This window comes from Perca flavescens, chromosome 2 (genome assembly GCF_004354835.1).
Source record: "Perca flavescens isolate YP-PL-M2 chromosome 2, PFLA_1.0, whole genome shotgun sequence".
NCBI classification, from domain to species: domain Eukaryota; kingdom Metazoa; phylum Chordata; class Actinopteri; order Perciformes; family Percidae; genus Perca; species Perca flavescens.
Genome location: NC_041332.1, coordinates 23,747,958 through 23,764,213, shown reverse-complemented (window position 1 = coordinate 23,764,213; position 16,256 = coordinate 23,747,958). Strand labels below are relative to the sequence as shown.

The 16,256-nt window shown below is 40.9% G+C and overlaps 1 protein-coding gene across 1 annotated transcript; it reads right to left on the bottom strand.

Moving 5' to 3' along the window:
* Nucleotides 1-2,251: 2,251 nt before the first annotated feature.
* Nucleotides 2,252-15,046, bottom strand: n4bp2 (NEDD4 binding protein 2). The gene is made up of 15 exons (XM_028589195.1): nucleotides 14,576-15,046; nucleotides 12,660-13,671; nucleotides 12,061-12,185; nucleotides 11,799-11,887; nucleotides 11,284-11,360; nucleotides 10,969-11,109; nucleotides 7,560-10,252; nucleotides 7,088-7,173; nucleotides 6,750-6,795; nucleotides 6,230-6,390; nucleotides 6,010-6,134; nucleotides 5,033-5,159; nucleotides 4,634-4,801; nucleotides 4,021-4,146; nucleotides 2,252-2,260 (listed from the first exon to the last, which is right to left on the bottom strand). The coding sequence occupies exons 1-15, from the start codon at nucleotides 14,811-14,813 to the stop codon at nucleotides 2,252-2,254; spliced, it is 5,223 nt and encodes a 1,740-aa protein (XP_028444996.1). The 5' UTR covers nucleotides 14,814-15,046.
* Between the last annotated feature and the right edge of the window lie 1,210 nt (nucleotides 15,047-16,256).

Genomic DNA, 16,256 nt, shown 5'->3' with positions numbered 1-16,256 from the left:
CTTTAAGTAAATGAAGAGTTGCAGTATGTTGCTGAGGCAGCTGCTACGACAAAGGAGACCGATTGCTGCAGAACTCACGGAAGATGTTGTTAAACCTATTTATTGGCCTTTTGATTATCTGAAGAGTTTCAGCCTCACCTCATGGTGAGCAAGAGACACTGTAACACTACAACCAAGTATGGCTGGGCAATACATCGATATTATATCGATATATGAGGCTAGATATCGTCTTAAATTTTGGATATCGTAATATCCTGATAGAACATAAGTGTTGTCTTTTCCTGGTTTTAAAGGCTGCATTACAGTAGAGTGATGTCATTTTCCGAACACACCAGACTGTTCTAGCTGTTCTATTATTTGCCTTTACCCACATAGTTATTATATCAACATAACTGATGATTATTTATCAAAAATCTCATTGTGGGAATATTTTGTGAAAGCACCAATTGTCAACCCTACAATATCGCCACAATATCGATATCAAGGTATTTGGTCAAAAATATCGGGATATTTGATTTACAACCAAGACAAAAAAACTCTCTTCAATCTCAGCATTTAGTTTTGTGATAAATTCTCAGACTACTCTGTATTAAATCTAGAATTGGCGTCAAATGCTTAAATTGTGTCTCAAAAAAGGATGTCATAGTACTTAAATTCCTAGATAGCAACCTCCAAGCAGACAACATGCAATCATGATTCAATTAAAGATTCATAAAATCCTCACGTTTCAAACGTGACTCCAGATTAGTAAATGTAAGAATGATTAAATAACGCCTTATTCAACATGACGCCTTCAAAACACAGGGATTTGTCACACTCTTTAAAAGGCATAACGATAAATGTAAAGCAAAATACAATAACATTATAAAACATTTTTACATTTAAAATGTACATACATTCTAGCTTTACAGCTGTGTGAAATTAACTTATTTGCGTTTCACCTTATTTACCATAATCACAAAAGAAAAAATAGTCTTAAGATCTAAATTACAATTATGAATTTAAAATTAACCTCAATTTAACCTAAATTAAGATTAGGATTAATTTAAGAGAGATAGATAGAGACAGGATGAGTGGGGAAAAGTGTAGTAATTGTAAATGTGGAATTGTAGAAGTAGTGAGAGAGACAGTGTGTGTGTGTGTGTGTGTGTGTGTTGTCCTTCATAGCTGCTTTAGTTTGAATCCAATAAGATCGGTTTTTCTCACTTCAAAGAGACCAACACGAGACCTGGCTTTGGCTCAGTGAACCTGAAAGATGAAGAGATAGGATAAAAGGTGGGTGACGATGAACATGTGTGTGTGTTTTGCGTGTGTGCATTTGTGTGAATGTGTATACCTGTAGTGTTTGTTGTTGAGGTAGTCTATAACGGCGGGGCGGATGCGGGCCACGCCCCCCTGGCTGTGGTTCCCTCTTCCTGTGATGACAGAGAGCTGAGGTCGACAAAGACCCTGCTCACAATCTACACAGAAAGGGGCCAAAGACAAACAAAACAGAAGACAGTCAAGAGAAGCAGCGTGCACAAACTTTGACAAAGTCTACTTGTTAGATGTTCTGATCCCTCACATGATTTAGATGTACACCACGTAACAGTGTCGTCTCTAGTTTGAGTCAGCACTGTTTGGCAAACCCACCAAATACCCACAAAGCTCAGCAACATACTGACCCATTTTCCCGTAATTATCTCTAAATCAGTTCAAGACCCAACCGGTTTATGTAAGACTCACAGTTGGACTCTTACCCATCATCTAACCCAATGCTCTAAACTAGTGATTGGTGCCAACAGTATTTGTTTTACACAGTTCTACCCCTCCAAAATTCCAAAGTGCGCACACACGCACTGTCAAGAAAACACAACTGTTTGATTTCTAGGGCTGTCCTCGACTAAAGATATTCTTAGTCGACTAACACTTATAGGATTTTGTCGACTAATCGATTAGTTGATTTAATTGACAGAGCTGTACGCTTTGAGAGGTGGTTAAGACTAGAAAAGCACAATATAAATGTAGTTAATTAACCATCTGTAAAACTGAGTTTCTCCACAATTAATCCTGCAAAAGCACCACTTTAAATCTTGTGTTTACCATAAATGTGCTCAGAAGTTTCCTGAAATAAATAATTAAGCATGAATAAGCATTAAAAATGACTAATTGACTATAGAAATCTTAGTCGACTAAGACCAAAACGACCGATTAGTCGACTAATCGACTAAGAGGTGGCAGCCCTAGTGATTTCTTTGTTACTCAAACAGCCTTAACTATCCTGAATGGAAGTTTAGTAAAAGAGCTGAAATTAAACAAACATCGGTCATTTTACATTATTTTAACAATTTATGGACATAATTGTATAATAATTAACCTACAATACAGAACATAATTTGCTGAACATCATTTCATTTTAAAAGTTTTTTATTTCTGTTCTCTTGTAGCCCATCTGCATCCAAATCCTTTGTGTATATGTTCTGTGTATATTAGGGCTGGGCAAGTTAACGCGTTATTATCACGTTAACTCATTAATTAATTAACGCCGACAATTATTTTATCGCGCATTAACGCAGTTTTTATTATTTCTATTGTAAAAGTTTGTTGCTCACAGGCTTTTTTTTTGTAAAAGTCTGTTGCTGACTGCTGCCGCACTTACAGGAACCGGAAAAGAAAACAACTGGCGGATAAACAAACCAACAAACAAGGAGAAAGGTACGGAACTTTTACATAGCCATTGACATTTTAAAGTTCTTCCACACGGCGCAGTCGACAGAGCGTTATTTGTAACCACTGCAAAGTAGAATTTTCTGAATCACCAGAATACTCCCAGTCTAAAATATCACCTAAGTGCAATACACACAGTTGATACCAGCAAATCATTCAACGAAACAAAGAGTGGCGCGTCAGCAGACTACGTTAGATGCAGCGTGTGGGAGAAGTATAGATAAACAAAGGCAAGAGAAGCTAACAAATGCCATAGCGAAGTGGATAGCTACAGACTGCAGGCCGATTAGTGTTGTGGAGGACGTCGGTGAGAAAAGTTCTGAGAATCAAGAAATTGTGGCTCAGGATTTTGTTTATATTTATATTTATATTTATTTATATATATTTATTTATATATATATATATATATATATATATATATATATATGTTTGCAGAACAAATTTTCTGGCACTTTTGGTCATATGGCAGAACATTTAAAATAAAATTGCACTATACAATACTTTTTACTTTATTATTTGATTTTGCGTATAACAATGCAATTAATCGTGATTAAAACTTTTAATCATTGCCCAGCCCTTGTGTGTGTGTGTGTGTGTGTGTGTGTGTGTGTGTGTGCAGGCCAAAAGTTTGGACACACCTTCTCATTCAATGCGTTTCCTTTTTATTTTCATGACTATTTACATTGTAGATTCTCACTGAAGGCATCAAAACTATGAATGAACACATATGGAAGTATGTACTTAACAAAAAAGTGTGAAATAACTGAAAACTTGTCTTATATTTTAGATTCTTCAAAGTAGCCACCCTTTGCCTTTTTATTAATAAGTGAAAAAATTCCACTAATTAACCCTGACAAGGCACACCTGTGAAGTGAAAACCATTTCAGGTGACTACCTCATGAAGCTCATTGAGAGAACACCAAGGGTTTGCAGAGTTATCAAAAAAAGCAAAGGGTGGCTACTTTGAAGAATCTAAAATATAAGGCATGTTTTCAGTTATTTCACACTTTTTTGTTTAGTACATAATTCCATATGTGTTTATTCATAGTTTTGATGCCTTCAGTGAGTCATGAAAATAAAGAAACACATTGAATGAGAAGGTGTGTCCAAACTTTTGGCCTGTACTGTGTGTGTGTGTGTGTGTGTGTGTGTGTGTGTGTGTGTGTGTGTGTGTGTGTGTGTGTATATATATATATATATATATATATATATATATATATATATATATATATATATATATATATATATATATATATATATATATATTTATATCCTATATATACTATATATATAGATGCTTTTGTCCAAGGATGCCTCGTCTACATGCAGCCCATGGAGGTCCAGGATGTTGCTAGGCAGCAGCGATGAGTTGACCCTCTTAAAAATCTGAACTGCTGCACGGTGATTGGCCTCACGCATCCGCTGGCCATGCAGGTGTCCCTACAAAAGATGGTGATGCAAATTAAGTTACCGTAAGTGCAGAATGTATAAATAAAAGAGCTGCGCCTTGAAAACAAACAAATACAAGGGAAGCTCAATGATAAAGTTTGAAACATTACCTCTAATATAGTATATCCTCCACCCCCTTCTTGTTAAGCAAAATAACTTTTGCTTAACAAGAACCTTTGTAACAAAGTGAACCTTTGTGTATGATTTGTGACTAGCTGTGAGGTTGTAGATTGTAACCACTTGAAACTTCTCCTGTGTGCCAAGTGTGTAGGAGAACTATGGTGGCCAACGTAAAAATGTGAATGGCCCTATCTAGAACCAGGGTTTGGTTTGTCCAATCTGGTGGACTCTGTGGAATATATATTCATTTTCTGCCAATAGATCACGCTAAATCCTACACACTAGACCTTTAAATAAAAAGAGAAATACAAAGCGCTTGACAGGTGAAAATATTACAGTAAAAAATTCAGCGCCTCACCTGCTGTGCGTAAAATGAGGCCACATCTTTGCGTCCTTGCTTGAAGGCCTCGGCAGCTTTGGAGAAACACTCGAGCTGTCTGCTCTTCTGTTGGCTGGCCTCGGCCCTGAAGTCCTCATACTCTGGGTCTTCCGTATCCTGATAGGTTAGCTCCGGGGGCTTCTGCCTCTGACAAAGTGACAGTGAAACAGAGCAAATTAGGGTAGAGAATTAATCACTAAATCATATATTGTGATATGGTCTCTTGTGGTGAAGTTTCAATTTTTTTTTTTTATTCCGGAGGAAAACCAATAAAAGATAGACAAACATGACCATAGCATTTGTGTTTAACATGTGAAAATGATGAAAACATTTGTTCTGTTCCACCCTTTGTTCCTCTCTGCTTGTGTTTGTGAATACCTTCTCCCTCTCCTTGCTGGCTGCTCTGAGGTGGTTGGATCGAGGAGCCTCTGGGGCGACCACTGTCTTAACGGGTTCCTGGTCCAGTAGAGAGCGAAGAAACAGCTCCGTCTGGGTCAGGCTGTAACTATGCAAAGATAAACACATATACAAGTTAGTATAGAACAGTGCTTCAACACATCAGATGTTGAGAGCCTAGATTCTCTGCCCCGAACCCGATTGGGCCCCCCATAATTTGAAAATCAACATTTGAGGCTCCCACCTCTCATTAATGAGGAGAAATGTTATACAATCTTTATTAATATGACAGTTTTTGGGCTGTGCTGAACATTCAAGAAAGTCGCATGTCGGAGATCGTGTTGAGAGAAAGCACTAAAAAGATTAGTTTACTCGCTTGTAGTCTCGCTTTGCCAGACCATCCACGCACTGCGGAGCGGAGGAGGGTCTGGCTAGTCCACATAGCATTCCAGGATGGGAGAAAAACGTGCTCTGGTTTATTGGCATTTCTTTAAACCAATCAGAATCGCCATGGGCGGTGCTAAACTCTGCACAGAGCCGCTGTAAAATAGTCGTGCGAGAGAAAACTAAGATTGGACAGATAGTCTAGCTAGCGGTTTCGATATACCATGCAGAGATCTGAGGAGCAGTCAACCATAGACTCGCTTGTAATACATTTGTTAAATTCGTTTGTTTGTTTTTCACAGTGAAAATTCAGGTTTTTAAAATCAGGCTTGGGCTCAAAACTGCTGCCATGGTTTGGGCTTGGGTCAGGCTCGGACAGAAACTATGCAGGATCATGTGGAGGATCATGCATGCTTGGGCCTTTTTGGGCCTGATCATAGCTCTACATCAGATACATATATTTTTGCTTGCTATAGAAACAAAGAGAGCATGTTTGTATTATCAACCTTCATCATTTATATGATAAAGTGTCTCAAACTAATTAAATGAATACATTCTGAAAGTTGTTTTCTCACTTGTGGTCTCTGAAGATGTCCTGGAGGAAATGCCTGTCAATGGTGGGGAAGAGGCAGTACAGTTGGTTCTCTTTCATCAAGGCGGCTCCATCACGCCGGTCAAGGTCTGCACAACTTTGTCTGGTCTAATAGGAGGAGGGTTGAAAGAGGTGAGGATGTGGGGAACAGACAGGAACAAACCAGGATAACATTATTTAAGAAGTTCACAGGTATGCGTTACCTTTTCCTCGTTCTTCTGCAAAGCCTGCTGCTCTTTAATAATATCTCTAAGAGACACATGTGGGCGGGACACATTCCAGTGGTCCATGAATGGCATCTGACCATGGGCCTCTGGTTGGTTGTTCAGTGGCTGTGTCCAGTCTCGTGATCCAGGTCCTGAACCTATACATTCAAAAGGTTGGGAAACAAAATGTTGCTATTTCTGAAAAATGCTGTTCCCAGTAGTATTTCTTTATTTGACTCAGACAATATGGGTAAACACTGCTACATAGGAAAAATGCATCAGATGTAGTGTATCTTTCTGAGTCTTTTGCAGCCCCCATTACTGGTTGTACACAAAAAACTGTGATTTTACATGTAGGTTTCCATGTGTGTATGAATGTGAGACAGTAATGATCATATGCTGAGAAAGCTGCAGTTATCATTACATGATGCTCAATGGATTGTGTGTGTGTGTGTGTGTGTGTGTGTGTGTGTGTGTGTGTGTGTGTGTGTGTATGTGAGAGAGAGTGAAAACTTACTTTCCTGAAAGAAGTGAGAGGAAAGAGTTGCTTGTCTCTGCTTTTCCTGTAAAACAACATTAATAGTCAAATTAACAAACAGAGACCCACTCACAGTAAATCAGAATATCAGGGTACATTTATAATTGCATGGATAGAATGGATTCTGGTAAAGACTCGCTAAATTATTAAACCTGCAATAAATGAAGCAACTTTGTAAAGCCGCGGGGAGCTGCAGATTCGGGTGATAATTCTCTGTAGATTAATTACTACTAGCGAACCCTCTCACGCAGTCATTCGTTAACTTGTTATTTATTTTAAAATTATTATTATTATTATTGTCGCCTTAAACAGCTTACCTGAATGGTTTCCTTCCACTTCTGGTGGAGTAGTTTAGCAAGTTTCAGGTCCATCTGCACTACATAGTCATCAGTTGAGCATGTACCTGAATATTGTGGAGAAGACGGATACCCTTATGTCAGTCTGACTACCAGAGAAGTATTTAAAGATTGTATTGGTTCAGCTATTCATTAACTAGTATATTTCAAGCAAAGCTGCTTATCAGATCATCTAACAGCTACAAAAACACTTTTTAGTTGATCTTGAGGGCTGCGCTCAACGCGTTTTGTAATTTTACAAAGCAGACAATTACACCCACATTGGGCAGCAACTGACCAGGTGTGGATATGTGAAAGACTTAAACTTCTGTTAAAGTTAATTTTTATGAATCACCAAGTACTTGTTTAGCTTTAAGGCCTGCCTTGTCATCTGAGTATTACATTCAGTGGTTAAAAAGGGTTTTCTTCATTGTGACACCTGTGTGTTGGTTACCTGGGTCTATTCCAACAGGACCAAACAGTTCAGTTAGCTGCAGTGCCAGTTCAGTGGGTAGTTTCAGCTCCACACTCTGAATGTCTAGGTGTGTGCTCCTTCTCTCCTCCATGTGCCTCATTTCAGTCTTCTCCTCCTCCGCCTGTTTTTGATCTCTCTCCATCTCCTCTAGCTCAGCCTGCAGCAGCCGGTGAACCTCATCCATACTAGCAATCTCCTCATCAATCTCAACTCTTGACTCTTCAATTATTACGCCATCGTCTAAGTTTCCACACCAAGCCCCGCCTTCTAGGTCAGCTTCTGATGTCACTTTGTGTTCAGTGTCACCACATCTCTCTTCTTCATTTACTGCATGAGGCAGACCAAGTTCTGTTTGAGGAGAGGATTTTAAGTGTGAGGTTGTATCAGGAGCTGCACCTCCAAAACTTAGCAGATCGGTATTCTTGGATCTCTCATCGGATTCTCTGACTGTCCCAAAGGTTGCCTGCTGAGTCACCTCCTCAAACCCAATTGGCTCTCCCTTTGGCCAATCTTCAGGGTGATGCTCATCTAACACATCAGGACGTAACCTGGTTCCTACAGGCTTGCCTAAAGCTCCACACGGACTGGATGTGTTCTGCTCATCTTCACCCCCCGCACCATCCTCTTCCTCCTCTTTCTCACCATCATCATCTCTGAAGAACCTCTCTCCAGAGTCCAGCAGCAGGTTGGTCGTCCATTCTAAGTCCTGATAGCATTTGTCATACAGATCTTCTAACGTATCAAAACTAACCAGTTTAAAATGGCGACTGAGAATGCGCAGGCTCTCAAGCCGGTTTTGAGTTGCCCCGAGCTCTTTTACTTCCACCTGTGTGCCTTTCTCGTGGACCATGCGGTAGGGCACCACTCTGTGGCCGGATGGGTGGACTGCAACCGTGGACAACTCTGGCACAAAGCGAGAAGAGTCTCCGGACAGGACTGTGATGTCACTATGGTGGCTGCACGCAGTGACGACTGCATCGTCTTGACGATTGAGACGCCAAAGAAGGGCAAAGTCTTGAGGTTCTGTCTGGGTGGGGCTGCCTGTGTCTACCAGTGGAAGTGGAGAAGAAGGCTGCAGGTGTGCCTTAGATTTGGACTTGGTGAACAGGTCAAAGTTTGGTTTTGTTCGGCTAGTGTTACAGTTAGGACTAAAGTTAGGTTCAACATCTGTGTTCGTGCTATTCTGAATGCAGTTTATACTTTGGGCTGTGTTTAAATTTGGACATTCGAGAGTATTCGGTGAAGAAGCGGGGCAGTTTTGAGTAAAGGTGAGGGCTAGTTTGCACTGTTTCCCTGATCTACGACCCTGGCGCTGCTTTCGCTCCTGACTGCCTCCACTGAAAGAACTGCTTTCTGCTTCCACAGAGCCCTCACACACAGGACTCTGACACATCTCACTAATATGACTTCCATCAGCCTGAACTCTTGTCTCTCTGCCATTGTCTGTGCAGTTATTCCTTTCTGTATCAGTAGGACCAGCAGTAGGCTCTGTACCAACCTCACCTTCAATATTGTGGCTTCCCGCTCCATCATGGCATTCGTTTGCCTCCACAGTTTTGGAGATAACTAGTGAACTAGCAGTAAGAGCTGAGAGAGGATTTGTTGGATTGGTCGATTTCAAATCCACAGACCCTGTTTCTCTGCCAATCTCTAACACATTATCATTCCCTCCTGTGGTCCTACTTGCTTCATTTTCAGTTTTAAGTCCCTCACAATGATCAATTCTTGATTCCCTGACCTTACAAGAGTCAGCTGCCTTCCAGTCTTGTTGTTGTTCTCTCTCCTCACTGTTAGATCTACTGCCATGGGATTCCCCAAACCTGCCACCTGCCTCCTCCTTCTCCAGTTCCTCTCCAGAGCTCAGGGAAAGGGAGGACGAACGGGAAGAGCCTGTCTCTATGTCAGCGACTCCTGTCTGAATGAGATCAAGAAGCTTCTGAAACTCTGTCACATTGGGTCCCGACTGCACTTTCGTTTTATTTTTGTTAGCTTCTTGAGACACACCTCCATCTTCCTTCCTACTTCCCTCTTTATGCCTTTCTCTTCGCTTCACCGGTCGCTGCTCGAAGGACCCCTCACAAGGCCAGTCTCCTACAAAATCTAACGTCTTAGGCATTCCCTTCTTTCCCCCATACGTCTCCGTCTCAACCCCTTCCGCTTCCCTTGCCTTTTCTTTCTCCTTTGCCTCGCTGTGTGATTGGTTGGTATCTTTCACCAGATCTGCAGGCTTTGAACTGTCAAAACCCGACCTCCTGCTTGGCCTCTCTCTCCTTACTCTTTGTGCAATGGACTCAGAGAAAGCCACAGGCATTTCATCCCCACGATGATCTTCACTCATCACGGATTCCACAATACAGTCGGGGATTCTCTGATCTCCTGTTGGACGATTCATCTCTAACTTGGCGTCCAACTCAGAATCTAATTCCCCCAAATCCATGTCATCATCCCCATCGGACATTACAGGGTTTTCCGTAAGTCTTCCAGTAGGATGGAAATTGAGGGACTCCGTAGATTTGTGGGTACCGCCTTCCATCATTCCCACCTCACCAGAACGACCAATTGATGACACGTCAGGAAGAGAGGAATATAGCTGAGGGCGGGATTTCATACATCCCTCTGCCAATTCAGGCTGCCCTACAAGGTCAGGACATGGCGTTTCAGAAGACACTGGCCTAGAGAAAACAAAAGAGATATGAATGGTTAGCTATGTTAATATATAGCAATTAACATAACTAATGAAGGGTGCACAATATCAATATTATGTCTGATTTAGTCCAATGATATTTGATGATTCATGTTCATTGGATTAGCATAAATCTCATGATTTTCATTTATTTTAACCAGGTTTTTTTTCCCTTTTTATACCAGGTAAAATTTATCTAAAATACGACATTTATTTTGAGAAATTAACAGGAAAAGTCACTAGTAGAAACTAGATACATGGCGGTATTGCAGTGAAATGAAAAATAATGATACGATTGGTATATAAATTACTTCTAAGTCCTCAGTAAAAATTCTTTTGCATCCCTAGTCAACAGTCAGTCAATTCCACTGTGTTTCAGCTGTAAAATATGTGTCTATACACTATCCTAACCCTACAGACAGAGTTCATTTCATCCACATATCAACACGTGTTGTGTAGCTTGCAGTCTTAACAGTCTTTAACTGTCATATACAGAAAGTGACCCCAGGAGGTGCATCAGCACAACATCTACCGTTTGAATTACTTGACTTTGAGAATATTCACATGGACTCTTATCAATTATCAATTTATTAGATACTCCTCCAGGTTATGCAAGTCATAATTGGGTTTTCTTTATCCAAACGCAATGTGATACAAAACAGATGCCCTGTGTCTCCAAGACAAACGTTTTAAGGTGAAACTCACTGTGAGCTTCTGTTCTCCAGAGGGACACGCTGTTTGACCTCAGGCATCTGTGAACCCATGATGCCCTGGACTGTGATGAATCGCTCATAGCCATTAAGCATGCGTCGGATTTTTTCCACTGGCACATTGTGTGTGGTACGCCTACATATGCGTGTAGAGCCACACACAAACAAACAAATACAAGACACAAAACTGGAATATATCAAATAGTCTCCAACAGCATTTTGCTCTTCATGTGCAAAAAAAAAAAGAAATGGTGTTGACATTCTACATTAAAAACAGATGCTACTGTAATTCCTCTCCCTTCTCTCTCACCTCTCCAGTTCTCTTGGCTTGTTCTTCCACCAAGTGTCCGGCTCTCGGAACAGCACCTTATATCCATGTTTCAGGGCCTAGAACAGGAGCAACCATTTTTTGCTCTTCATAACAAAGTTATGTGTAACTATATCCAGCCACTTGTTTTTTATTTTAGTGCAATCCCACAAAATATTTGTTTAGAAACAAAATGCTTCTGCCGCTGTTAATACATAAAGAGGTATAAGGCAAAAGTGTAGTTTAACAGGCGTGAGTGAAGTTCAGACCAAAATCATCCCTGCGTTTAAACAAAACATGGGCTCTTCTTTTTTGCATGTTCACACGCAATCTATATCTTCTTCAGCTAGAGCTGACACACTCTTTTGCTGTCTTTGTATTGCACGAGGTCTGGACAGGACTAAACCATACAGTATCATGAATTAAATGTTATTTAAGAGGACTTGTATGATCCTCTTATGTTTAAGCAGAATCAGTTAGCCATGTGAAAGCTGTTACCATGCTTGTTGCTGACTGACCTGAACCACATAAGGTCTCATCTCCCAGCTCTGCATGTTGGTATTGTCAATGATGATGGGGTTAGCGCCCCTTTCAAAAGCCTCTTTGGCTATAGAATAAAGTTGGCACAAGAAAGAAAGCACAAGAGAAACAAACCACTTGTCATTTTACACACAGCAGTTAAAGGGAAACAATGGCAATCAATTACATAGATAAAAGAAATCTCATGACTCGCTGCTCCTGCTTCACTTCTTATCAGAACTGTGTGTGTGTGTTGTTTACCTTGTTTATGGTTCCACTCATGGGCCTCCCCCAGAGCAGCGGGGTCAAACTGATATTCTCCATTACGAGTGAAATAGTCGTCAGTGCTCAGTCTAACGCCACCTGGGTTATGCTCCAAGTAGGCTCTACACACAACCACACACACACACACACAACCACACACAACCACACACACAACTGACACATGAGATCTATAACTGAGACTCCTCTCAGTGGTAAAAGGAGCCTGACCATCTAATGCCTTGTAGGTCTAAAGTAAAATTTAAAATGACTCCTAAAAGCTCTATCCTAGTCCAACAACAGTCTGTCTATATATATATATATATATATATATATATATATATATATATATATATATATATATATACACTTTTTTTTATAAAAAAGGTGTGTCTGTTTTTTTTTTGCTAACAAACATTAGTATCAGTATGTTTGCAAGCCAAATGAGTACCTTCCAATAAATAGTTTCTTATTCTGGCATGCAACAATGTCTCCACTCTGCTGGCTATAGTGCAAAACTGCAAAACTGCACTCCTGAACACCATACGCTACTACGAGTGCATAGCGTGTTGCTATTTAGAGTATCCCAACATTCTTACCTTGCCAAGGTTGTCTTGCCAGATCCTGGAGCACCACGTAGCAACACAAGGACCTTCCCTACCAAACGAAGCCTGCTGTGAGCAGGAGAATGTGGAGCAGCAGGCAGGGCCCAGGACTTTGGAATAGTAGCAGAAGGTTTGAGAGGTGCTTGGCTGACGGGGCCCTGACTCAACCAGGGAGAGGCATGCCTGGGTTGGCTGGGCCAGTTGGAAGGTGTTTGAGCCACAGGGGTAAGGAACACTGGTCCCTGTTTTCCATGGATACGAGGAGAAAACACTGGTGCCCGCAGGTTCCAGGGTGATGGCATGTAGCCAAGCGGCTCCGGATTCAACACGTTCACCTTGGATCTTGCTCCTCCAACTATCGCTTTAGAGGGCATGAGCCCAGCCTTGTCTGAGATAGTGTGTAATGGGTCTTGCTTTTTATACACCTGGAAAGCCGAGGGACGTCCAGAAGCTGCCAGGTCCAAAGGAGATTTCAGCTTGTCTCCAGGCGTCTCTGTCATCAGATGTGTGAAATCCACCGACTGCTGCTCCTCAACGATCTTGTCTTCCCAAGTGCTGAGGTTGTCGAGCGGAGAGGAAGCTCCAGAAATATGCTCCACCAGACTTCCCACTAGGCCTTGCTGCTCGACAGAGGGTCCTCTAGATCCAGGCTGGAGGCTGGACTGAAGCAGCTCAGGGAGGACCTGATGTTGGAATGGTGGTGGAGGGAAAGAGGAAAGGGACGTGCCAACAGGTAAATACTGGCTGCCGCCTTGTTGTGCAGTTAGTGTCTCTAGCTCCTGATCAACTAGGAGGTCCAGCTCCTCTGTCAAGATGTTGCTGGAGGGAGGAGAGCAGGGCAGCTGTGATAGTTTGGAGGAGTCTGGGTCTGGTCTAGATTCAGAGAAGTGATGTGGGCTGAGCAGGGCTGCAGCAGTGCGCTCAAAGCCAGAGACAGGAGAAGGTAAAGGGGCTGCACCTTCAGCAGCCACAGACAGCTCCAAGAGGGAGTCCATTGCATTTTCAACTAGAACACAAACAGAGAAACCACAGACACCAAGAGAATGAAAAGAGTGGGTCACTTTTCAAGTCATGATTGAATGTTTCAATACTTCATTTTAACGCAGTTGATAGAAATTTGTTTTGATGAGCTCACACAGAACACAATAAAAACAGAATGGTAAAAAACAAAGAGCATTAAAAATGATTTAAAAAATAAGAGTAAGCAAAATGACCAACCAATGATCAACACCATTCAATTCAATACATACCATTACAGGACAAGATCTTTTCAAGTTCGTTTTATGTGAACTCATAATACATGTTTAGGCAGGACTCTTGAGTCATTGGATCTGGGATTAGTGGCATGGTTAATTGTTTTCTGTTGTACTCCCGAGGCTCTCAAATTGTTTTTACTCATTTATATCAGCAATGTAGGCAGTTTAAACAAGTGGTTGCGTTCTAAAGGCATTGATTGCTTTTGTTTGGTCTATTTCTGGGTTTTTTCTGCTTTACTGACTTGAGAATCAATTTGGTGACACTTTAATACCGGTTTATTTCAATCAACTTTACCAGGACATACAGCATCTGTTATCCATATGTATTAGGGACGCATGGACTAGCGCATCTAAACAGGCACAACAGGTTGCGGAGAGTGCGTGGGTTGAAATGCAAAGAAATGCAGGGTGCAGTCTTATGGCGCTTTTCCATTACATGGTACCTACTCACCTCGCCCCTTAGGTGACTGCGGATACTGTCATCAATACACATGGGACCTCCACTATAACGTTAGAGTAACCTCATGTAGTAAAATGCTATCAGAAATATACAGCTAGCAAGCTACCCAGCTAACTGGTTAGACAGAATACACTGAATAGCATTCCCACGAGTCACAAGCAGGTTGGACAACGTTCGTCCATGTTTAGTGCTACCTTTAAAATCACACTCGGACAGCACGATGTATATAACTTCTGGGTCCAGGTGTGAGAACATCTCCTGCATGCTTCTGACGATTCTCTCTTTGACGGAGCTGGATGGAAAGTTGTTCGCCATGGCACTGTCAAATCCCTGCGGTAGTCGGTAACCCGTGTTGTGGCCGAGGCTTCCCCCCTCTGGCGGTCCGCCGGGGACTCTGGCCGGACTCTGGCCGTTTTTCTTTCTCCGAGGCATTCCGTAGCCGGGCCGTAGCCTCTCATTAGCGGCTACACGGAGCTAACTACGTAGCTGAGGAGCTACAAAAAGGGTGGCCCGGAGCTGAAAAGTAAAAACATCGGGTAAAGTAACCAAAGTGCAGCAACTCAAGGTTATGATATCTAACAGCACTCCAAGTGGTGGAATTATATATATGTCAATGGAAATACATCAGAAAGTGGCAATCGGTCCAAGTCCGCCAACAAGGTTGACACCGGAAATCAGGACAGTGACTTCAAAATAAAATGTGGCCCTGGCACTATGGAGATAGGTCTGGTGCGAGACATGAACAATGCCTGGACTGCTGTGGATTAAACAGTAGTTTCACATTAGTAAAAGTAGCAATGTAACAATGAAAAAATACTCCTGCATTCAAAATATTATTTAAGTAGAAGTACAGAAATATTATGAAAAAAATGTGAGGCATCATACGTTTTACAATTGTAAAATTGTCATATTATTATAGTGGATTATTAGTGATATAAGAAGTAAGTAACATTGTAACTACCTAAACTGATGGTGTTTCATCTTTTATAATTTTAAATTCAAATATAATTGTATGTAAAAAATGTCATCTGTAAGAACTAACTAGCTGACAGATAAACAGTGGAGTAAAAACTGTGAAATGTTTCCCTCTGAAATGTAGTGGATTATAAGTATAAAGTAGCATTAAATTCGAGAAGCTGCTCACTGCAGAGCCATTTGGCTGGTCCAGCTCCACAAGTACAGTACTGGAGTGAATGTACATGCACTTTGTATACTGCAAACAATTTGCAGTAAGGTTTTTGTAATGAAAATCAATTTGAAATTCTGACTACTTCGACACATTGTAGGAACAATTTTGTGATTAAACAAAAAATAAAGTTATAGGTCATAACGGAAACAATGAATTTTCTATAATACAACGTCGTGCTTTTTTGACAATTAAATACATGCTTGGTTACATACCACTGTTTCTTTGTTTTACAAATAGGGGGTTGTGAGATATTTTCTTTTTTTCTGTATCATAGACTGTAAATATTATACAGTATGTACCTGATACGATTTAGGAACTTGCCCTTTTACAGGTCAGGTTATCATTGATGCGCATAACCAACTAAATATTATAATGTCAGATGTTACTGAAACGATAAAATAGTAGTCAGCGTGCAGAAAATCAACCTATTTAAACAAAAGCAGATGGTCAGCAGCATTCATGAACTACAATATGAAATATGTAAAGTTAAACCACTTTTTTCAATTGTTAACCAGTTGACCACTAGGTGTCCCTCACTCTTACAATTCATTATTTTATAGATAAAGTTAACAGAATACTCCCACAAGTACTTAGTAGAAGCAGTAGTGGTAACTACGATTATCATGTAATGATTATTAGTATATTTTCAATGCTTTTCATGCCAAAAAAAAAAAAAACGGGAAAAT